This window comes from Schistocerca gregaria, chromosome 2 (genome assembly GCF_023897955.1).
Source record: "Schistocerca gregaria isolate iqSchGreg1 chromosome 2, iqSchGreg1.2, whole genome shotgun sequence".
NCBI lineage: Eukaryota > Metazoa > Arthropoda > Insecta > Orthoptera > Acrididae > Schistocerca > Schistocerca gregaria.
Genome location: NC_064921.1, coordinates 381,974,832 through 381,999,882, shown reverse-complemented (window position 1 = coordinate 381,999,882; position 25,051 = coordinate 381,974,832). Strand labels below are relative to the sequence as shown.

The following is a 25,051-nucleotide window of genomic DNA, read 5'->3' as shown; positions in this document are numbered from 1 at the left end:
ATGTCGTTTTTGGAAACCCAGAATCTACTCTGTAGGAATCAACATGGATTCCGGAATCAGCGATCGTGTGAGACCCAACTAGCTTTATTTGCTCATGACACTCAGAAATTATTAGATACAGGCTCCCAGGTAGATGCTATTTTCCTTGACTTCCGGAAGGCGTTCGATACAGTTCCGCACTGTCGTCTGATAAACAAAGTAAGAGCCTACGGAATATCAGACCAGCTGTGTGGCTGGATTGAAGAGTTTTTAGCAAACAGATCACAGCATGTTGTTATCAATGGAGAGACGTCTACAGACGTTAAAGTAACCTCTGGCGTGTCAGAGGGGAGTGTTATGGGACCATTGCTTTTCACAATATATATAAATGACGTAGTAGATAGTGTCGGAAGTTCCATGCGGCTTTTCGCGGATGATGTTGTAGTATACAGAGAAGTCGCAGCATTAGAAAATTGTAGCGAAATGCAGGAAGATCTGCAGTGGATAGACACTTGGTACAGGGAGCGGCAACTGACCCTTAACGTAGACAAATGTTATGCATTGCGAATACATAGAAAGAAGGTTCCTTTATTGTATGATTATATGATAGGTGAACAAACACTGGTAGCAGTTACTTCTGTAAAATATCTGGGCGTATGCGTACGGAACGATTTGAAGTGGAATGATCATATAAAATTAATTGTTGGTAAGGCGGGTACCAGATTGAGGTTCATTGGGAGAGTCCTTAGAAAATGTAGTCCATCAACAAAGGAGGTGGCTTACAAAACACTCGTTCGACAACAAAGGAGGTGGCTTACAAAACACTCGTTCGACCTATAAAAAAATGGCTCTGAGTACTATGTGACTTAACTGCTGAGGTCATTAGTCGCCTAGAATTTAGAACTAATTAAACCTAACTAACCTAAGGACATCACACACATCCATGCCCGAGGCAGGATTCGAACCTGCGACCGTATCGGTCGCTCGGTTCCAGCCTGCAGCTCCTAGAACCTCACGGCCACTCCGGCCGGCGTTCGACCTATACTTGGGTATTGCTCATCAGTGTGAGATTCGTACCAGATCGGGTTGACGGAGGAGATAGAGAAGATCCAAAGAAGAGCGTCGCGTTTCGCCAACGGGTTATTTGGTAACCGTGATAGCGTTACGGAGATGTTTAACAAACTCAAGTGGCAGACTCTGCAGGAGAGGCGCTCTGCATTGCGGTGTAGCTTGCTCGCCAAGTTTCGAGAGGGTGCGTTTCTGGATGAGGTATCGAATGTATTGCTTCCCCCTACTTATACCTCCCGAGGAGATCATGAATGTAAAATTAGAGAGATTCGAGCGCGCACGGAGGCTTTCAGACAGTCGTTCTTCCCGCGAACCATACGCGATTGGAACAGAAAAGGGAGGTAATGACAGTGACACGTAAAGTGTCCTCCGCCACACACCGTTGGGTGGCTTGCGGAGTATAAATGTAGATGTAGATCCTTATTTGCAGTGATGTAATATCATATCCTGCGATCCGTCCCAATATTAGCTTTGAGTGCATTTAGAAACGAAAGTCCACGATGATTGCGAGATGGTCCTGGGCACTGCTATACTGGGAAACGAGCAGCGATCGTCAGACCATACCACGGCGGGTTTTGTAGATGCAGTGAATACATCGTAGACGAACCGAGCTGGAGCACATCATCAACCCGTCGCGTCGTGAAGCAGTTGCAGGTGCATCTTTGAGTCCGCTGAGTCCGACCACGTCCATCACATCTGCAACAGTAAAAAAGATATTAATCATGAAAATGCAGCTATAAAGAGCACATACAAATAAGCTAAAAACAAAAAACGATCGTCACTTCTGTAGGATTACTGGAGTCAAGTTCGGGACGCTAATTAGCCTCCGACGAGCCATGATTTTCATTATAGCATTTTATCACTAGTGATTTTACCGGCGTTGTTATTGTTGCTGCTAGCAAGTCTCAGACTGGAAACACTTCTCGCACTGAAATGACTCGTTTCTCTACTCACGTGATTCTAGGCATGATAGAGCTTGCTTTCAGCTAAGCATAAGCGCCAATATCACACAGCACTTCGTCTGGTGTTTTAAGTATAGGATAATATTTCAGTGTAGGTGGGCGCAGTGGTCCATCATGTGGCATCCGCAACCGCTTTTCAAAGAATATGAAGAATTTATCGACTTTGAGGCCTCTACGCAACACGAGCTGCATCTGCAGCAGACTAACCCAACACCTCAGACGCCACTGTCAAAGCATATGATACATATTTGCAAGCATGTTGTAAGCAACAAACGTCACTAGGGGTCCGCTACACACCGCTTCCGCAGTAATAATAATAATAACAGTAATAACGGAAGGTAGCGAGCGTCATTTTTACCCGACAGCGAGGGCCTTGCGCAACATCCATTACATTCTGGCAGTCGCTATTGTCTACGACCCTGCTGCTGTTATCGGGCGATAAAGGGGCGATGTTGCATCGAAACGCTTCCAGCTTCTGAGGCGTGTAGCACTCAGCAAGGAGGAATTATAAATGGTTCTGTGGGATTTCATACAGTCACGAGTTTGTACACACAAAAGTGACTACGAGTGCTATTTAATCACAGGTCAACACGTATGCGACTGTTGATAGTCAGTGAACTCCAGAGACAACTGAAACGAAATGTCTTCGGAACAAAGTCTAAATTCCCTAAAGATTACCCTACATTTGATGCAAGTACCGTATCTGTAAAGCGTAACTTCGTACGACAAATGGACAGGGAGCGATAACTCAGAAGAGTGCCGGAAGTTTAATTTAAAAGCAAGTATTAATAACTTTCGTCGACAAAACATGACACTAAACTCTGAGTGAATCCAGAGAGAACGACTGCAAACATGTTATAAAACTCAATTTGAAACATGAAAAGCAAAATAAGAAAACATATGACTAACACCATTTGTATAATATCCATTTGACCCATCTTGGGGTGACTTTAAAAGAAACAAGATACGGTCAAGAGTTACAGTGTAACTAATTGGCTAAGTGGAGAGATGTCTCTGCTTATACTCACTTACGACAAATGGAAACTGCACTGACGGGAAAAAAAACATAGTACCAAGAAGTTGTTGTGCGACATAAACGAAAGTCGGTGGGCGTGATTCTACATTTGAAAGATGGCTCCTGTTCAAATATCATGACAGACGCACAAGTTCAAAGTGAGTGGCCTCATCTCTAGGCAAGCATCTTCAGAAGATAGATACTAGAGGCCATCGAGGTCAGAAAACAGTGCACCAACACGAACCACGGCGATGGGTACAACCTTCGGTCGTCTTGGCTGCCAGCAGTAGCTAATATACGGACGGACGGACGGTTACACCACGCTTGGCTTGCCCAACCTAACCGCGGTAACAACACAACGTCACAAAAGCAGCTCCCTGCTGTGACACCAGTGTGAGACAAAAAAATCCTAAATCACTGTCAATCTCCAACGTAGGCTCTTTTGTTCCCCATCTCAGACATACTATCATTTGAGCTAATTTATTTACATTCCTTTATAGGAGTAACGGGAGCAGGCGTGGAGACAGAACATCAGAGATAATTTGCGTTGTTCTAGCTGTACTTCTCATACTGATGAAGGCCTCTTGCAATAGCAAATATTACAGAATACGTCACCCTTTTCAAAAGCCAACGGGTATATACAGGCTTACTGTTTCCCACAGTTCGTGTGCTTCCATGACACTTGGAAGTTGAAAACTGGAGAGAGAACAAAATTACGCCATCCATGCCGAATAACGAGTCAGTGACCGAAAGGCCAGAGTAATGGACAGTTTATCTACTCATCATCCTTATTCTTAATCTTTGGATCTAGCAGAACTTTAGACGTTGACCTGGTAACTGAACGACGTTGACTCGTCACGGGAAGGTCGGTGTAGTAGCGTGCACCAGCCGCTTCGTATGAGTCACACAGGAGATACTACATAGTCAAGAGTTTCCCGATAAGGCTGAGTATCCTATGTAGATAAGTGGTATATAAACACAGACACCTATAACTAAACAGAAACGCGACCATCTCAGAAGCAACATGAACTGCGTCACATTGGTATTTGTGAGCACAATACTGCATTCTTGCCTTTCACCATGCTTCATAAATGTAAGTTTCCCAGCCTCACAGAGGACTGTCATTTTTGTAATACTTCTATTTTTACTAGTTTTGTAGATAACATGAAATGTACTACAAACTAAGTGGAACAACATCTTTTACTGGGTCTACTGTTTCACTGTGAAATTTTATTTTTAGAAAGTGGTTAACATTAGAATGTAACGTTTTTGGAAGACGATAGTTGGAATAAAACGGTTTTCAAAACAATGTGCGGTTTTGAAAGAGGCAAATGTTACATTAAGCAGAATGAAGAAGTTGACGCAAGTTAACAGTTTCTATGCATCTCTGCCGTATCTCTTGTTGATGGTATAGTGAGACACTCAAAATGTCTTCCACCACGAAAATTCGCACCAGCTACTCTGCAGGTGAAAGATACAGCTACACATACTGAAACAATGTAAGAAACATGCGGAGTAGCTGATGAGCATTATGGGACAACGTGACATCTCAATATTTATTAGAAACGGGGTTACTGTTCAAGTCCTTTTAAGCGCAAATAACGCAGATCAATAGACGTAGTAGATCTATTATCCTTTTGCACCAGAGTTCGTGTTGAATTGGTTCCAGAGAAATGGTGTTCAGATGCCAGTAACCCCACGCCCGTTGGTGTTTTTCATGGTTTCTCTAAAACTTTTCAAGTGATTTCTAGCAGACATTCTTAAAATAAAACCACGTCCCTAGACAACTTTCCACATTGCCCATTAATGATATTTAATCACGATATTTATGAGTGCAAAGAAGTAAGTGCTACAGTTACCACGCTAGTCACTGCAAAATATGTGAAATGACTTGATTTCCATCCAATAAATGAAGAACCCAAACAATATCAGCCGTTTGTAAAAGATTCTTTATCTCCTGATTACGAATACTAGAGCATTTCATGAGCGAGGCAGTGTGAGTTCATTAACCTGTTGCAAGCAGAGCTATTCGTTTGAAGAAAATCCTTATCAACTGAGAGAGAATGTGACCGGTAATTGCCTCTCGCTCTACATTTTGTGTGTGTAGATTTCGAAGATTTCTGAATAAGCGGATACATTTGTATGATTTATTTGAGGTTATTACATCTTTTGCTGACTTCACACTCTGCGAGAGAAAATGTAATTTACAAACAATTGACTTTGTTTGACGAGAGTTATCTCTTGGTGAATTCTAGGGGGTTTTACGTCCCGTCGGCGACGAAGTCATTGGGGTAGGTAGGACGACGTTCTAGGCATGGCGAAGGATGAGTTCGGAATTCTGCTGTGTTCTTATCAACGAAGCCTTCCTGACATTTACCTAAAGCGAATTAGGGAACAACGAAAAAGACAAATCTGGATTGCCTCGACAGGGATACGAACCGTCATTATCCTGAAGGTGGTTCCCGTCCTTACCACAGCCACACCCCGTTCGCTGAGAACTGTAGAGGGCGAATTCGTTGCTCTATAAGGCATATTTAATATCATCTTTAAAGAATGCCAGACAATGTACTGGTGAGCAAGTCTCCATCACGCACGTCTCAACAGTGACGATGCAAGTGAATTAAAAATTTAGATGCATATCGACTATTTTAGTTGTGGTGGAGTGTGACTTTACTCACCTTGACCTACAGATCTCCAAATCTCTTTCTCGTCATCCAGATAAAACTTCCGTAAGTTCCAGCAAAAAAACTTTCAGTTGAAAAATTCAGGACGTTTGTGTGTACGCGAATTGAACTTCTCGACTGGGTGATAAAACAAGTCATCAAGTTCTGGAAGAAAGAAGTGGATATCCCTTCGCAGACGCAGACATTTAGTACAATTTGCATATTCCGTAGTCAATAAACGAGTACAGAAATGCATAGTAGCCTAAGATAGCCATAACAGTTATTAGCTATTATATATTCATTTTGCAGCGTTATAACAAATTTTCATGAAATAAACCACACAAATGGTAAATTATACTTCATTTGTATGCATAATTTATCTAGCTATACAGAAGTAACATACATTTAATTTGTAACCACTGAGAGTTTTACGTGTATTTCTAAGGATCTCTATCTCCGTAGACCTGTCCATCATCTACAGTAAATCATGGAAGAAAGTTTCTGTCACAAAAGATATTTAGTTGATCAAGCTGATCAAGTTGAATTTACGTCTTTCTTCGATATATTGAATTTAGTGTGCTAGATATAATTTCTCTTTGGTAAATTTTAAACTCTAATGAATGAAATGTGTAACACTTTTTTGCAGGCACAGGAATATGTGACAGTCAGCATACAAGAAGGAGATCTGAGAGGTCAAATCAAAAGGACCTACACCAATATGACGATGTACAGTTTCAAAGGCATCCCCTATGCAGAATCCCCAGTTGGTGACCTCAGATTCCAGGCAAGTCACTCATTATAACGCGTATTATGTTCTCTTTCAGTTTTTGTATAGGGCTGCACAGTGATAATACTTGTTAGCTGATAAATAAAAGAAAAAACGTTAGATAGTTATTTTGATGGGAAACTGTAGACTGTGCTTACTTCTAAACATCCCTGCCTTCATGTATCTTGTGTAAACACAGAATAATCACGGAATTACAGCAAATGTACGGTGTGGTTGCAGCTAACTTTCACTACTTGAGATAACCTCCATGAAAAACAAGTGATTTTAGGACAATGAAACTTAGTGGAAACATTTGTGAGGACATATGGAGGAGAGATGACGAATAAACCATTAAAGAAAAAACATTTCGATTTCCACGTAAGAGAGTAACATTTGTTCATTCTGTACTATATTTACATCCAAGCGGCAAACTTTGCTCATTGTGACAACAATCTGCATCCACGAAACCTTGATCCGCACTAGAGATATCATTTCACAACTGTTTGCAGTACTTATCGAACGGCGGACGGTGGAACATTCAACTGTCATGACACAGCCCGGGGACTGCTTGGCGGGTAAAGCCCTCGCACCTTGTCCTGACCCATGCCGTAAATGAAATGTCGTGTGGTGTAGTGCACACTGATGCTTGTGTTTCAACCCTACATCGCAGTATCAGTACCGGCACCTAATGGCAGCTCAAGACGCTAAGGCTATTTACAACGCAAGGTGAATGTGCATACATTATGAAAAACCATTCAGATTATGCCAGTGACAGCAGAATAATTGCTATTTCAGTTCAAATACTTACATGCACAATAGTGGGATAAATCCGGGATTGATGCCATGATTTTTTTCAAATGCCTCTTTCACAACCTCATACACAAGAGCAACCTGAAACTTTCAACAAATTGACTTTTAAATCAATAAAAACAGAAGTGGAATTCATTTACAACTATATATTAAATTTCATAATAGCTAACCATTCTTAAAAAATACATTACGTACTTGACCATAGTACCTGAGTATCAGGGATAGATTGCCAGATGTGTAAGAAATAGTTGGCAATTGGACAAAACACTTTAAAATCAAAGACAAAATTATAAAAAGCTTGTAACACTTTAAACATGTTTTATTGAATCTCCCGATGCGAAAACTATTTTATAAAGATATCAATTGTGCGTAAATTCTAACTTAAAGTGACACCTCGTTCGTAAAAAGCATTTAACAATTCTTGAATTTTTTAACATTTTTATTAACTCGTTGGAGGATTGTTAAGAATTTCTGCAAGGGTAGCTTGGTTAGTTTCCTGCTATCTGTATATATAGAAAATAATGAGAAATCGTCTCAATTATGCAGTCAGTTGAATTTAGAACTAAGCCTGATTTATAAAAAGGAATGTTTACATTGCTGGTATGGATTTAGTTAGTTTTCAATTGCATTAATACATCGGAAGCACATATCAACATATGATGTGCAGGATTCATGTAACCAACTCTTACACCTGACACAATGTATCCAACAACAATTTTGTCTGTTTTAGAACACTCTTCCCCGCATACAATGCACTCGTCCCCTTCTTCAAGAATTTCGTCACTTGTCTCTTCCTCGTAGTGAACGTCATCTGACCAGTCTGAATTGTCTGAAGTACCATTAACCTTCCTGATCTGAGACTTTCTCACTAGATTTTTTGCAGTAAGCCTAGTTTTCTTCCTTTTGCATCAACTTTCAATTTTAACTTTTTAATATTTTCTTTCGACGTCACGTTTTTTCCAGCCCTATGTGTGTTTGTTTGAGGTTGGGGTCTACCTGACAAAGGTGAAATATTGTTCAGAATTTCTGCAGGGTCAACTTGGTTCGTTTCCTTTCAAATCACAGAACAAATAGACCTGTCGTCTGGTGTTGAAGAAGGTCCTGGCAGAGGTGACGTTGCTCTTTTTTCAGGCAGTTTTGGTGACATCAGGCTGCTGAAGCAGAGTTGGTGGATCTAGTAGTGGACTGCGGCTTGGGTAACAGAGCCCTTTCAGTGAATTTCTGGCTAGATGAGACGATGATATCTGCTGTAGCAGGGGAACATGGCACGGGTGGCGAAGATCATTCGTGGAGTGTTTGCCCAGGTACATTTGCGTTTTGGTTTCCTGTAAGTCTGTTTGAATAACTTCAAAACCGTAATCTGGAACTGCATAGGAATTAAACTGACAGGTTCCCGTTGCTTTGAATCGCGAGACGGAGTTCCGTGGTGTTGCAGCATTTCCCCAACAATCTTGTAGTATCTCGCCAAATTGCAGTCTTCCTAGTTGCCGATGTGGGTGGTCCGTTTGCCATTATTCAAGGGCACTGCAAAAATGAAGCTTTAAGGATCTGAAGAATTATCGGTCCAGCGACTGCAGATAATGGGTAGTATGGCTGGAGTGGCATGTTACAACGGCACCATTCGTTTCGGCGGGCTCCAACATCTGTACGAGCTAGAGTGTGAAGTATGACCATCCACAATCAGCGTAACTGTTCCAAGTGGTTTGTGGCGCTCAAAATGATCCCTTATTCATTGAAGCATTAGCGTATGCAGACTTCTTTGACATGATAACTTTACTTCTCGGTAGCATGTTGTCCTCCCACTTCATTTTATTTTTTATTTTTCTTAACTCCCTTCATGGCAACGTAAGGAGAAAGAGACGTCCCTTCAGCATTGCAGCATTCAGGTACTGTAATAGTATCTTCTTTTTCTGAAGAAGTAATCACAGGAACTATTTCTGACCCCTTTTCATGCTGCAACAGAACCGGGCCGGATATTTAACTAACGGCTTGTCTCATCCACGTTAAAAATACTTCCCAGTTTATTCAGAAAAAGATTTTCTTCCTTTAGGATTGAAAGCAAGTTGAAATATTCCTTGACTTCATTACTATTCATTTCCTGGACTCTGGACAAAAATACGGCTCCAGATTTTGCACACTTAGATCTGAATGTCAAGGAAAGAACGGCTGTAACCAATGGTAAACTGCTTTTCCTTTTTAATTACTGAATTTATCTTTTAGGCCAAACTGCACAGCAAAATCATAAGCAAGGTTCAATACACGGTCCCTCTTTAAGGAAAACAATGGATCAGAATTTTTTCTTTATGTGATGGACATTATTAGCTAAACCAAAAAAAGAACTAGGACTTATTGGAATTTTGGAATCACAGCCGATGTTTAACTTTTTTGAAAGAGTTTTCCTGAGAATTTAGGATTTTCTCACAGAACAACCATCGTCGTTTACTTTATCAATAGTATTTTTAAGGTCTTCTTGCCTTCCATGATTCCATAGAAGAGCCAGTCTTTCGAAATAATTATTTGGCATCTGTAAAAAAAAAAAAAAAAAGAAGAAAGAAATAGCGATGCCATCATAATTTAATATATGATATGTTTATGGGATGGTCGTCTATCCTGATGATAGTATAGCCATCTCTCCTGGTTACCTGTGTACGGGTACACAGTTATGGCTGAGCAACTCTAAAACTAAATTTTCCGTCGCTACTCACAGCCTAAGATGAGACCTGATTTCAACTGGTAAGAGCTGACAGTGGGTTTCGAGTGTGGCGCAGATCCCACGGAGCCATGGGTCCAAGTTGTCAACAAGGCACTATGCAAGCTGGTGTTGGCTCCATAATGGTGTGTTTGCGTAGAATGGACTGGGCCCTCTGGTCCTTATCTATGGTTCATTGACTGGAAATGGTTGGAGACAATTTGCAGCCATTCTCAAACAACGATGGAATTTTTATGGATGACATTTCAACGATATGAAGAACATTCTGCATAGTTCGAGCCAAGGATTTGGCCACACAGATCGTCCGTCGTGTATCCTGTCGAACACTTTTTGGGACATAATCGATGTCAGTTCGTGCACAAAATCCTTCGCTGGCAACACTTCGGCAATAACAAACGGCTATAGGGACAGCATGGCTCAATATTGTTGCAGAGGAGTTCCAATGACCAGGCGACATCAAGCTACTGCACTATTCCAGGCAAATGGGGTCCGACACAGTATTATATGTCCCATGGCTTCTTGTCACCTCAGTGTATGCACACAGATAAATTTGTGCGGAACCCTCAGTGTGGAAGTCCTTCTCGCATTTGTCCATTTATTTATGGTTAATGTCTCTACGGGTCCAAAACTTTTGGCTTGGAAATGTGTTCTTGTTACTTTATAAGTTGGATTTCACGAGATATACAATGCCTTTCTTCGAATGCTACTAACTAAAATATTAATAGCATTTACGTTACACTACCTCGCGATGCAAGCAGACCCCTCTTTTTCGGTTACAATTCCCAGGCTGAGAGGACGTGGTCGTTCATCGATGTTTTAATTGAAGAAGACGTCGGCCGTGAAAGCCTACATGAATCCATCCTTTGCATAGACGGGATGTCCTCTGTTAGTCAGTCTTGATACGAATCTCACTTATTACAACTGTGCTAAATTGTGTGTTCTTCAAATCAAATGGTTCAAATGGCTGTAAGCACAATGGAACTTAACATCTGCGGTCATCAATCCCGAAGACTTAAACCTAAATGACCTAAGGACATCATACACATCCATGCCCGAGGTAGGATTCGAACCTGCGACCGTAGCAGCAGTGCGGTTCCGGACCGAAGTGCCTAGAACCGCTCCACCACAGAGGCCGGCGTGTGTTTTTCAAGCAGTTACATTATCAGACAACCACACCAACAAATCAAAACCTGTCATTTTCTTAACATAAAACTTAATTTTTTTATGTTATCTGAAGTGCATTGTTAGTGTGATTTTGTTTTCGTGCGGATTTGATAACGAGGACGCAATTATTGACACATAGAAAGGCAATATTATGTCGTCAGAAAATAATAGTCACACTTTTCGCTCGTGTACCTGAACTCTTATTAGTGAACTATAAGAAGGTATTTGTCCCCCCTTCGTCTTTATGATGGCCTGAATTATGCTGGGGAAACTTTCAATGTGATGTCTATATGTCTGTGGAAAAATAACATTTCATTATTGCTAAAGAGCCGAAACCGGAAGAAGTAGCGATGTTGGTCGCTGCAGGTCTGGAGCAAAGTGGAAGATCTTACTCATCGAAAATTTGTTGCATTGGATTCAGCACGACAGTCTGAGCTGGTTAATAAATGTCAGGAATGTCACTGTACACAAACAACTGGTTCACAGAAGTTGCTTTACGGCAGGCTACACTATCAAGCTGATACAAAGAATCGTAGTCTCCGAACAGCTCCTCTACTGCCCACAGTACACAATGCCATAAAATGTGTTAATTTCTTTCCACGTTTATCGTTCTGTTAAGCTCAATAAGCGAACCACACCGTAACCACGAAAACACCGCCATGTCGTAACACCACCTCTTCGTGCTTCCCTGTCGCCACCGCACAGGAAGCCAGGTTACGTTATTCAGGTATTTGTCAAATTCAAACCTTACCATCGGATTGCCGCGGTGTATAGCATTATTCTTCACTCCAAATCACTCGCTTCCAGTCAACTGCACCTCAAGTGTCGCTTGGCTTTGGCTACAGAAAGAGAAGCTGTTGGACCATTCTACCCCATTTTTTTAGTCTCACTACACAGTCACTGTGCTAGCTGTATTATTGCCAGCAGTTTGGAAGTCATGGGTAATTCCTTCTGCTGACTGCTTACGATTTTTTGCAGCAGTCCTCCGCAACGCACGACGGCATCTGTCCATCAGCACATGAGGTCTGCCTCGCCTTGCTTAGCTATGGTAGTTCCTTCGCGTTTCCACTACACTGTCATATCACCAACAGTCGACGTGGGTAGCTTTAGAATGCTTGAAATATTCCTGCTGCATCTGCTACTCATATGGAACCCAAATACTAGTCGAAGCCATTGAGCTCTCGTGACCTACCCATTCTGCTCTTACTGTTTCGCTGCTGGCAACGCAGTATTCGTTTTATTATGTTGTACTGGCCGGTCTGCCTCTCGGGATTCCTAGTGGTAATGGAAAACGACTTTCAGAAGTATCAGTGAAAGACAGGAGTCATGAAAGGAAATACTATCCGACAATCTAGAACGTAAGCGATTATTACTCGTAGTTTAAATTCAGACATATGTTTATTTTAAACGGTCAGCCCCGTATTATTTCTTACACAGTCAATAACAGGAAAAAATACAAAAGGAATAGCGTTGGCTGCATTCCAATACGATAACTACATCCCGAGAAATTGCAAAATCAAGTTGACGCTTGTACTAAACGAAACACGCCGATATTGCACATCCGGAGATGCAAGTGCGAACCCATATATCTCATAATGGAGATGTGATTGACGTACTATGATGCAAAAATCGCCTTACTTATTGCTATTTACACAGTTATTAAATGAACTGGGAACACTACAGATATCCAGTCGCACAAGTACGTACAACACAAGTATGCACAACTACCATTTACCCCTCTGTTAAATCCTTGATCAGCCCTTCATTATGCCATTATGCCTACCCTTTCTGGCGCAATTCCACATTTCGTTACTATCGTGTCCCTTCTAACACCATATTAAAGATGAATAAAGCACGAACGATAATCCCTTCACTTATTTTTCAGTGTTTGGGTCTGAACATCTGTACTGTTTCCAGTCCACTCAATAGTAAAGTCAATAGCAATAAACACAGCGTCTGTGCAGTCGTAGTACGTGAATAACGTCAAATTACGAGTAACCTGAGGTTCAAGCTTGCATCTTAGGATGTGAAATAGCGTCGGGTTTCGTTTATTTCAAGAGACAATTAGGCTTTGCAATTGCTCGGGATGTAATTGCTGTATTTGCGATGCAACCAGTGCCATTATTTTTTTTATTTTTCTCGTTATTTATTGCGTAAGAAATAATAGTGGGAGTCCATTTGAAAATAAGTTTATATAGAAAATAATAATTGCTTACGTTTTAGAATGGATCATAGTATTTAGTTTCATGGGCCCTGTCTTATATGCATACTCATGAAAGTGGTTTTTCAGTATCTATAATTATTGCAGAGGTATTTGCGCTGAAACGTTTAAGAGAGAGTGAGAGAGAGAGAGAGAGAGAGAGAGAGAGAGAGAGAGAGAGAGGAGAGAGAGGAGGAAGGAGGGAGAGAGAGGGAGTGAGAGAGGCAGAAAAACGTTGTTCATGATAACATGGTAAATCTGTTATCTTTTGTGTGACATCGCCTGGACTGCTGTCTGAAATGTAATGTTTACTTTCTACAGCCGCCCGTGAGGAAAGCTGCTTGGACAGGAGTTCGAGATGCTCTCCAGTTTGGACCTGCCTGCACTCAGTCTCTGTTTGGCGAAGAGGACTGCTTGTATCTCAACGTGTATTCCCCGATAGTATGTCTATACCAGGAATAAGGCTTTGTCTTTTAAGTAATTAATAACATTAACTATTTCCTTGTTCTAGGACCCACAGCCATCAAAGACCGACTAAAAATTCATGGGTCCATCGAAACTCTATATTATTTAAGTAAGATGTTTTATTCATAACTACTGGTCACTGTTAATGATCATTTTCAACTGCATGTCCAAAAATGACCATGTATAAATTGTTAACAGATTGTCATAAAGTTAAAGGCAGTGAGAAAATGTCGAGACATTGTCCAAATACACCGACTATCCTGTTCAGTACAAATCACATTACAGAATATAAAAACCGATAACTGTGCTCGTAGCATAATGATTAGATCATAACTGTCTATGCTCACACTCGTATAGGATAACACATTTTTCTGTACAAATCACTTAGCAATAAATACGAGTACAGTTAGTCAGTATTGTATTCTGTAATATGATGTACGGTAACATTAAATTGCATCGACTATTCATTTTGAACAAGCTTTGTCATTTTCTGCTACTTATGTACAATCGGCTAGTAACATATTCATGAGCATATGTACATGTGATCGACAAGCTGAAATTGTTCAGCATTCGTGAATAAAACATTTTTTTCAACATCGCACAGCCCCAGTGGAACCTTATCATCTATTAGTTAATACATTACAGTACTTCTTTCCTGGCAGTTTCATGCTGAAGAACACCAGGATCTTGAAATAATTACAATTAGATATATGTATTGTTATTATTATTATTACCATTACTATCGTTTTTAAGATTTTTGCATTCTCTACAGCATTATTCTCAATTTCTATACAGCTCTCATCGCAGACTGAAACACTGAAAGCCGTCGTGGTGTACATTCACGGAGGATGTTTCACTGGAGGAAGCGGTGCTATAAGTGAGCCTCGCTACTTCGTGGACAACGACGTTGTATTTGTCAGTATTAATTATCGCCTAGGACTACTAGGTAATATGCACGAGTCTTTATATCTTTCTTGTTTGCTACTGACAAAGACTAAATTTTCGGTGCTCTGCATCATGTTGAAGTTTTCTTTATCACTTCGTGAGTGTGCCTCTTTATCCTAAGACGATTTCAGTGGCCGTACGACACGTGTTGATGCTGGTATTTCAGTATTTATCTTGATGGCGATTGCTGAATATTTATTAAGGTGTTTCCAATGAAATTTCTCAGAGAGAAAGGGACCCACAGTGGTTCCGCAGGATTTTAAAGGAAGCTTTGAGAAAGCTTATATCGAGAGCAGGGTATTATTTTCCTGTAAGTAAGACAGGCTAGTTTTCTGTACCAAATAATAAGGATAAATCTCAAACAGAATCCTCTACAGGTAATCCATGATGGGGAAAACTCTAAACATTTTCAATTATTATTATTTGTTACTGACGAAGACAATTTATTTTACGGTTTTAAAAAGTAGTTGTAACAGTTTCATAATTAAATTAGTCAAAAGTGATCATTTTTGTACTTTCTTGTATTGCAGCGATTGATTGAAGAAATTGATGTGTGTTCATCTCTGCTTATGTGCCATGTTTAGTGTCCGCGTGTACTGGAAAATGAATTTAAACCAGATCTCAAGACTTCAATTTACAGCTAATTTTAAACATCTTGCTTTACATACTATTTTACGTGGGCGGCCAACGGATTACTTATTTATCGTCTGTCTAGGTTTCCTCAGCACGGGAGACGACGTCGTCCCTGGAAACATGGGCCTCAAGGATCAAGTGGAGGCCCTCAGGTGGATCCAGAGGAACATAGCGGCCTTTGGCGGCGATTCAGAGAGAGTGACTCTCTTCGGCCAAAGCGCAGGAGGAGCTTCCATTCATTATCACGGCCTATCTCCACTTAGCAAAGGTAAATTAGAGTTAACTTTTAAGAAGCATTACTAATCTTCACAGAGTTTACACTCGAAGTTCTCCACTCATCCTTTTGCGCTGTGTAACTTTGTTGCCAGCAGTAGCCTCCCTCTTGCAGTTAGCTCGCTTGTTTATTACCCCATGTGTTCCGAATCGAGATTTCGATATCAAAGCAAGAAAGTGCGTTTTACGTTGTTCGCTTCTACAGGTGCAACTGTGAGATGTGATTTTCGTCGATAGTACAGCATTGTACCTGCTGGAGCGTTAAGGGTCATACGGCTTGCACACTTGACCTTCAAGGAATGTTCGTTAACGCAGCAACTCTCATTCGATTGATTATTTAATACTGATCGATAGCTTAAAACCTTTATAAAGAACGATTGGTAACGGAGATCCACTGCGTTTAGTTCGGGTTCCATTCAGCAATCGTGGAAAGTGGGAGATGCGCTATACAACTTCAATGACAGATGCAAGAGAGGTTTTGCGGAATGCTCTTATAATTTCGAGAGAAAAGTTCCAAAAAGCTGAGCTACACACTGATTCACCTATATGTGTAAAATGCTATGTCCTGACTGACGCAGTCATCATCGCTATGCCCAAACCGCTACGGACAGAAATTCGAAATTGGGATAGAGAGTTAATCGTACACTGTAAGCATCGTTTAACAGGGGAATTTTCGTAGTTTAGCCCCTAAGGGAGTGGAAAAGTGGATGGAATTTTTTTTAAAAAAATTACTTTTAAGCCAATTCTGAAGCTAGAACTACCAAACCTGGTATCTAATTTATCTGTTTGACCCCTATGGGGGTGAAATAGTGGGTTAAATGTTTTTTTGAAAATAAATCATTAATTAGGAACTATCAAAAAAATTTAAAGCTACATCTAAGAAAATTAGCATTTAATGTCTTTGTTGCATGTAAAAAAATACGTCTTTCAGCATATTTGGAAATTCAAACCCTAAGGTGGTGAAATAGGAGATGAATTGTGTTATAAAAAATTTCATTAGGCTAACTATTTTAAAGCTAAATCAATGAAAAATTTGAATTTGTCTTCTCACTTAAAAATTGAAAATTAGGTGTTCCTGTGGTGTTGGTAATGCAACCTTTAAGAAGGTGAAATATGAGATGAAATTTTTTAATAAAAATATTTCGTTATGTATACAGGGTGACCCATTTATCTTGAGCACCCTAAACAACTGGTTGTCCATATGCAAAATACAAAATGTTTGGCAAAATGGCTCTGAGCACTATGGGACTTAACATCTGAGGTCATCAGTCCCCTAGAACGTAGAACTACTTAAACCTAACTAACCTACGGACTTCACACACATCCATGCCCGAGGCAGGATTCGAACCTGCGACCGTAGCGGTCGCGCGGTTCCAGACTGAAGCGCCTACAACCGCTCGGCCACAACGGCCAGTACAAAATGTTTCAAGCAAATGTTCTTTACCCGTCCGTGGGACATCAATCAACGTGATTGCCTCCGTTGTAGCTTTGCTTTTTACAAAGATGTGAACAGTGGTATGACTTTTTTAAATGGCACCCTGTATTTGTTATTCAGTAATACATATCCTGTCCTAAACACCTATTCAAAAATGTTTCACGGTGTACTGTTCACTGAAATACAACGTTATTAATTACATAACACAACATTGACTTCGAGCCCGGGATGACAAACTCGTCCAGTTGCTGGGGTTGTTAGAAAACAAATGATACCACATATAACACAAAATTGACTTTGACTCTCCTGTACCATTGCCCATGAGCAGAACATTCAAAGGTGCTCAATGGTGAACCCGGACACCGATACACTGGTGCACTCGTTGAATGAAATAAGTATTTACTGCTTCCAGTGTTGCCTGCTGAAGAGAATTGCAAGCAAGCACGATACGTTCCTGCATGTCCTCTGGAGGTGTTGGAATATCGCGAAAGACAACGTCTTTAATGCATCCTCAAAGAAAAAAATCCAGACGATTTATATCAGGACACCTAGCAGGCCAAGTTAACTGTTCCTCATCGACCAATCCATCTGGCAGAATACCTTCTGTTCAGAACACGACCTGCACGCAAGGCATTACGTGCTGGACATCCATCGTATTGACACCACATAAGCATTCTGGTTATTAGCGGCACTTCATCCAGAAGAGGAGGAAAATTTGTCTGTGGAAGTTGGCATACGCTGTTCCATTTAGACTACCATTTATGAAATGAGGACCAATAATTGTAGTACCATTCATCCCACACCACACGTGAACTTTCCACTGAGGCTCATGTTCCACCTGTGTAAGCCATCGTGGGTTGTCGCTGGACCAATAATGCATGTTCCTTGTATTTACCTGTCCTTTGTTTGAGAAGGGACATTCATCGGTAAATAGAACATTGGAGAAGAAGCTCGGGTTGGCGAGAATTTGCTGCTGTGCCCACTGACAGAACTGTAGAAGATTCTGGCAATCATTCCCATGCAATTTTTGATGTAGGTGTACATGGTAAGGATTGGTTGGTTGGTTTTGGGGTTTGATGGGGGCTAAACATCGAGGTCGAGTTCCAAACAGACATACTTGTAAAAGGCCTATACAGTAAAAGCGTATCCACTGCACCCAGAGGGAGGGAACACCAAGGGGTACATAACTAAAATGAATACCGCAATAACACAAAATAGAGGACACTTAAAAGGAGCAGAGCAAACAGTTGACTAGAGTAAAATAGACTAGAGGGGTTGATGGATCAGGTAAAAGGTCAACCACTCAACCACAAACGAAGTATCTCCAGCTGGGAAACGTTTATAGAGATACCAACAGAACTTGTTACCATAAAAGACACTATTTTGGTATCCACGTCACAATTAAAAGTCACTGGAGTGGGTGTAGCCTGAGAAAGCATGCGAGAGCGCCCACACTAGAGTGAGTGATAAAACCCAGCTGCACGGATAAGACGTAAAACTGTGTCAGCTATAGAGGCATCGTCACCTAGGAATTAAAGGAAGTGCAGCTGGTAAATTGAAGAACTGCCGCAAGGGGGCTAAAAGGGGGCAGTCATTCAGAAGATGGAGGTAAGGATTGAACCGGTGGCGTGTAAGAACACGATATACTCTGGTTTTAGGAATGCCAATCTCGTGTTGAGGCTGTCGTGTGCTAACTTGTGGATCCATGGCAACGGAAGGGAGAACAGTAACTACGACAGCTTCGTCTGTGCGAGTGCTACGACGATTGCGTTGTCATGGGTTGAAACTTCCCGTTTCCTGAAGCGTCGTAATAAGATGAGAAAACATCCGTAGGGAAGGTGGGTTCTTGTCAGGATATCGCTCTGTGGACAGTTACGCTGCCTGAGTAGCATTTCGCCTACCTTCAACAACAACAATAAAAGAAACGTTATGTCGGTGCAGTTTGTAGGACGAACAGCCTTTACTATAAGGCTGCTCTACGCATCATTATTTAGGACTAAACTACTGTACTAAATGTACCATTACATAAGAAAACAGTATTGCAATTACTGTTCTGCTAACTTACATTCCCTATAGATGAGTAGCATTTTACCTCCTCTTCGTTCGCAGCTCGTGGTCGTGCGGTAGCGTTCTCGCTTCCCAAGCTCGGGTTCCCGGGTTCCATTCCCGGCGGGGCCAGGGAACCGTCTGCCTGGTGATGACTGGGTGTTGTGTGATGTTCTTAGGTTAGTTAAGTTTAAGTAGTTCTAAGTTCTAGGGGACGGATGACCGTAGATGTTAAGTCCCATAGTGCTCAGAGCCATTTGAACAATTTTTTTCTACCTCCTCTTCCTTGGTGTACATTCTTCTCACATAACTCTTCAACTGACGATGATTGACGGAATGACGGGTGGGCATTCTACTTATGTTTACAACTGTCCCCTGTCAACATCAGCACTTGGGTGTGTTCCATTAACCCGAGTGCCTGTGATAAGCGCTGGGAACGTCAGCGTCAATGTTGTGTTATGTAATTAATAACGCTGTGTTTCAGTGAATGGTACTCTGTGATTTTCCAGTACTTTTCCAATACTTTCCTCTTTACAAGAGGAAATGAATTATCGAATAAAAAATACAGGGTGTCATTTTAAAAGGTCATACCTCTGTTCATATCTTTGTAAAAAAAAAAGCTACAACGAAGGCAATCATGATGATTGATGTCACCATGACAGCTAAAGATATTTTCTTGAAACATTTTGTAATTTTCATCTAGACAAACAGTTATTTAGGATGGTTAAGATAAATGGGACACCCTATTCCATCACCCCGGTTCCCAGAACTCCTGAAGATAGACGTTGATTGTGGATATTGTATCACAGACACAGTCCCTTTGACTGTTTACAGATTAAAAAGATGTAAAAAACCATGCACGAGCAGCTTCTATTAGACGGAGAGGGTCCGACCGGAGATCACTTCCAGTCATTTCGCCAGGAAGGAGCTACACGCCTCGTTCTGTCTGTCGTTCAACCATGCCTAGGCGGACAATACTGCTGTTCGATCGCGTCCGTATTGTTACTGTGTACTAGGAAGGGCTCTCGACAAGGGAAGAGTCCAGGAGCCTCGGAGTGAACCAAAGCGATGTTGTTCGGACATGGAGGATATGCAGAGAGACAGGAACTGTCGATGACATGCCTCGCCCAGGCCGCCCAAGGGCTACTACTAAAGTGGATGACAGCTACCTACGGATTATGGCTCGGAGGAACACTGACAGCAAAGCCGCCACGTTGAATAATGGTTTTTGTGCAGCCACAGGACGTCATGTTACGACTCAAACTGCGCGCAATAGGGTGCATGATGTACAACTTCACTCCCGACGTCAATTGCGAGGTAAATCTTCCAACCACGACACCATGCAGCGCCGTACAGATGGGCTTAGCAACAAGCCTAATGGACCGCTTAGGATTGGCATCATGTTCTCTTCACTGATGAGTGTCGCATATGCCTTTAACCAGACAATCATCGGAGACGTTTTGGAAGCAACCCTGCCAGGATGAACACCTAAGACACACTGTCCAGCGAATGCAGCAAGATAGAGTCTCCGTGCTGTTTTGAGGTGGCATTATGTGGGGCCGATTTATGCCGCTTGTGATCATGGAAGGCGACTTAATGGCTCTGTACGATACGTGAATGCCATCCTCCGACCGATAACGCAACCATATCGGGAGCATATTGGCAAGGTATTCGTCTTCATGGACGACAATTCGCTCCCCCATCGTGTACATATTGTTAATGACTTCCTTCAGGATAACGACATCGCTCGACTAGAGTGGGAAGCATCTTTCCCAGGCATGAACGCTATCGAACATGCCTGGGATAGATTGAAAACGTCTGTTTATAGACGAGGCGATCCACCAACCACTCTGAGGGATCTACGCCGAATCGCCATTGAGGAGTGGGACAATCTGCACCAACAGTACCTTGATAAACATATGGATAGCATGCCACAACGAATACAGTTATGCATCAACGCAAGAGGACGTGCTACTGGGTGTTAGAGATACCGGTGTGTACAGCAATCTGGACCACCACCTCTGAAGATCTCACTGTATAGTGGTACAAACATGCAATATGTGGTTTTCATGAGCAATAAAAATGGCGGAAATGATGTTTCTGTTGTTCTCTACTCCAATTTTCCGTACAGTTTCCGGAACTCTCGGAACCGAGGTGACTCGAAACTTTTTTTTTACGATATGTATATAACCACTGCCTACCGCGACGTAGGATGCTGCTTGGAGGCGTTGCGGGCACGTGATGTGGTAACGGAGTGGTGTAAGCGGATCAGACACGGACGAGGGATCACCCTAGCGAAGATATTTTTCAAATGGTTCAAATGGCTCTGAGCATTATGGGACTTAACTTCTGAGGTCATCAGTCCCCTAGAACTTAGAACTACTAAAACCTAAGTAACCTAAGGACAGCACACACATCCATGCCCAAGGCAAGATTCGAACCTGCGACCGCAAATGGTCGCGCGGTTCCAGACTGTAGCGCCTAGAACCTCTCGGCCACCCCGGTCGGCGAAGCTTAATACACCCCCCAGGCAAGTAGCCCGCCAACATGGTGTAAGCCAAAGTAAGTTTATGCGAATCCTGCAGTAAAAACCTGAAGTACGTCCTTCAAGAACTTTTCGAGATTTTAGGTAACAATGTTAAACTACGTCTTCTCTTTATATAGTAGCATAGATGGCAGAATACATGATTAAATTTATGGATGATTCGAGGTTATACAGGGTACGAAATTCAGTACACAGAGCTGTCATTTCTGCTAGCAACAACGGCTCTAGCTCGTCTGGACGTCAAACTGTACTGCAACTGGGGGACAGATACAGGCATGACATTTGATGCTGCGCCAGGTCTATGCCTGGAATAGTAAATTACAATGGCTGAGGAGTGGTGGTGTGCCAGTCCCTCAGCAACCGATGACCAGATGTTTTCACTATCACTACTAGTTTTGTAGCTCTGCAACAGTTAATTGATAAACAATTCACAAAAACCAAATCGATCGACGAACTACAGCTTAAGCGAAATTAAAAAGCAACCGTTGCTAAATGAGAAACATGTTCGTCATCTCTGTATTCGGACGTCCGAAGTAAACAGCAAACGACGTAGATAGAATAATGATGATCACTAATGGCAACACAAAATACAAGCCAAACAGCTTTAGCTCTTCCAAAACAAATCAGACCCATATAAATAAATCTACAGCGATCCAGTCGGCCACGGTGGTCTCGCGGTTCTAGGCGCGCAGTCCGGAACCGTGCGACTGCTACGGTCGCAGGTTCGAATCCTGCCTCGGGCATGGATGAGTGTGATGTCCTTAGGTTGGTTAGGTTTAAGTAGTTCTAAGTTCTAGGGGACTGATAACCACAGCAGTTGAGTCCCATAGTGCTCAGCGCCATTTGAACCATTTTTACAGCGATCCAAAGCTGCAACAACAACCCGAATGCACCTTAGTATGCAATATCAGATAGCATTGCTTTCATCCAAGAACCATATTGTTATCAACAAAACGTAATCGGAATCACTAGAAGCAACAAGATAATTAGAGCAGATAGAAGAAGGAAAAGAGTAGCAGTACGGACGTCAAACGAAGATATTCATTGGCAGTTATTTAGTCACTTATCTGAAAAAGAATCAGTGTTCAGGGCAGGTTTAAAGGCCAAGCGGCTCAAGCCGCCGCTTGGTGAGCTTAGCCGAGAGGGGCGACACAGGAGCCACAGCTGTAAGATTTCTCTGCAGGGTGTGGCACAATCACTAGCGAAAACTGACTCATGTGAAACAGTAACTTGGAAAAAGGAGGAGGTGACGAGCGCGGAGCGCCAACTAGTAAAAAACCAAGGCTGCGATATTTCATATCTGGCACGTACTTAGACAATAACAAAGCCATGAAAGTTGACCCTATAAAAATTGGCACTGTAGTGCACACGGTGGGCGAGAAGTACTCACACCCTTAGTATCGAATGCTAATTGATATGATTTGCTTTAACACAAGTACTTACTTATTAAGTGTCCATACCGGTATGTTTCCTATCACGCTGTAAACACGTTTCCATATGCATTACACACAGACAAGTTTCCATTGATCGATGGTCAATCCCAATCTTCGCTTGCCCACTGCAATCGTAATTGACGATGTCGTTGGGTCAACATGTGAACATGTAGGGGTGGTCTACTGCAGAGCTTTACATATTTCTAGGCATGTCATGTGTTACTGTGCGATATAGATCCTCAACAACCTTGCATAGTTCTTCGTTTGTAGCGTAACCACGTGCAGATACATGCGCCTTAATGACTTCCCACAATAATTTGCCAGTCGTGGTGAGGTCAGGAGTTTTTGTTGGCCATTTTCAAGGATCTAAGGTTGCTGATGAATCATAGCCTATCCACCGTCTTCAAAAGAATCCCTTTAGGAACTGGCACGCTGCAAAGGCGAAGTGAGGAGGCGCTTCGTCTTGCTGCAACGACATGAGTTCTGTGAGGCCACTTTCCTCAAGCTGAGGTATTTACCGTGTGCGTAAAATGAGTAAATAATTTGCGCCGTTCAAAAAGTACGGTTCAGACAGATGTTGTGAGGTCATCGCTGCCCATATCATTACGTGAGGAGTATTTCTTTCTAACACGACTGCGTAATGAGGTTTGTTTTTAGGCCAAACGATAAGGGCGCTCATACCCAGGAACAGAGTGGGGAGGGGGGTGGAGGGGGGAGGCGCCCCTTCCCCTACCACTAACCGAAAGGAAAAAAAATAGTATATTCAGATGTATTTCTTTCTAGAAAATGATTTAAAAGTCGGTATTGTGCAGGTTACTAACAGGATAATAACTCCAACTTTTATGGCCAATAACAAGTCGCCATTCGTTTTCCAGAACATTGAAAATACTCCATAAACCCAGGTCTACGGATCCCCACCCACAAACGATCGTAAGGGCGTCCTTGTCCAACGACAATATCTCTAGCACTTGAAATGGGATAAAACTGTGATAAATGCCACATTCGCCTGAAAGCATATCCTTGGCAAGACACTGCATTTGGAAATTGATAGAACGCGCTCATTCCCGTATGTATCTCATAATTCGTTTACGAAGGCAACAGTATTGTTAAGAGAAGAAGGAATAAAGCACAGCTATTGTAAAACGTAGTCCTGGAAGCAATGCTACGTCCTGACACCAACGAATAACCCTTGGAATCGCATCACGGAAAATCAGAAATTATACAACTCTAACGAAAAGTAATAGTACAAACTCAGCAAATTTAACCGAAATTGCCACCTATACGCTCGAATATTTTGTGCCTGAGGTCCATCTAACACAAGGCACGGAGTACAATTAACTAATAAGGTCTAAAACGCGGTGACGCAACGGAGTGGCTGGGGTGGCCGAGCGGTTCTAGGCGCTTTAGTCTGGAACCGCGAGGCCGCTATGATCGCAGGTCTGAATCCTGCCTCAGGCATGGGTGTGTGTGATGTCCTTAGGTTAGTTAGGTTTAAAGTAGTTCTAAGTTCTAGGGGACTGATGACCTCAGAAGTTAAGTCCCATAGTGCTCAGAGCCATTTGAACCATTTTGAGCGACGGAGTGGTAGATGGTGTAGCGGGCAGAAATAGAGGAAATAGTAATGAACTACCCTGTAGACAAGACTGCTGATGAAAATTATGTTACCATTAATCTACTTCGTCGAGAGTACAGCTTTTTCTCAGCTGTATCACCGCTTTATAACAGTTGCCTTGCTTTCCGATATTGTGTAAAACCGGCAGAGTAGCACCCATTCTCGAACCTGGTACAATAAACAACGGAAGTGCCAAGTTTCGTCCCCTCAGCCTCCTGTATGCTTAAGAAAAAGTATTGGAAAAGTTATTAATTGTCATCTCTAACGATCTCCTAAGTATTAATCAGTACGGATTTATTCCACAAAAATGGACAATTAATGTGCTTT

At 41.9% G+C, this 25,051-nt stretch overlaps 1 protein-coding gene across 1 annotated transcript in view; it reads left to right on the top strand.

The window, feature by feature from the left end:
• Positions 1 to 4,028: 4,028 nt before the first annotated feature.
• Positions 4,029 to 25,051, top strand: part of LOC126320681 (esterase FE4-like) — a 68,408-nt gene continuing 47,385 nt past the window's right edge. Inside the window, exons 1-5 of the mRNA XM_049994087.1 lie at positions 4,029 to 4,117; positions 6,334 to 6,471; positions 13,659 to 13,778; positions 14,598 to 14,748; positions 15,463 to 15,648. Of these exons, the coding sequence (XP_049850044.1) occupies positions 4,049 to 4,117; positions 6,334 to 6,471; positions 13,659 to 13,778; positions 14,598 to 14,748; positions 15,463 to 15,648 (664 nt within the window). The 5' untranslated portion in view covers positions 4,029 to 4,048. The remainder of the gene's footprint in view (positions 4,118 to 6,333; positions 6,472 to 13,658; positions 13,779 to 14,597; positions 14,749 to 15,462; positions 15,649 to 25,051) is intronic.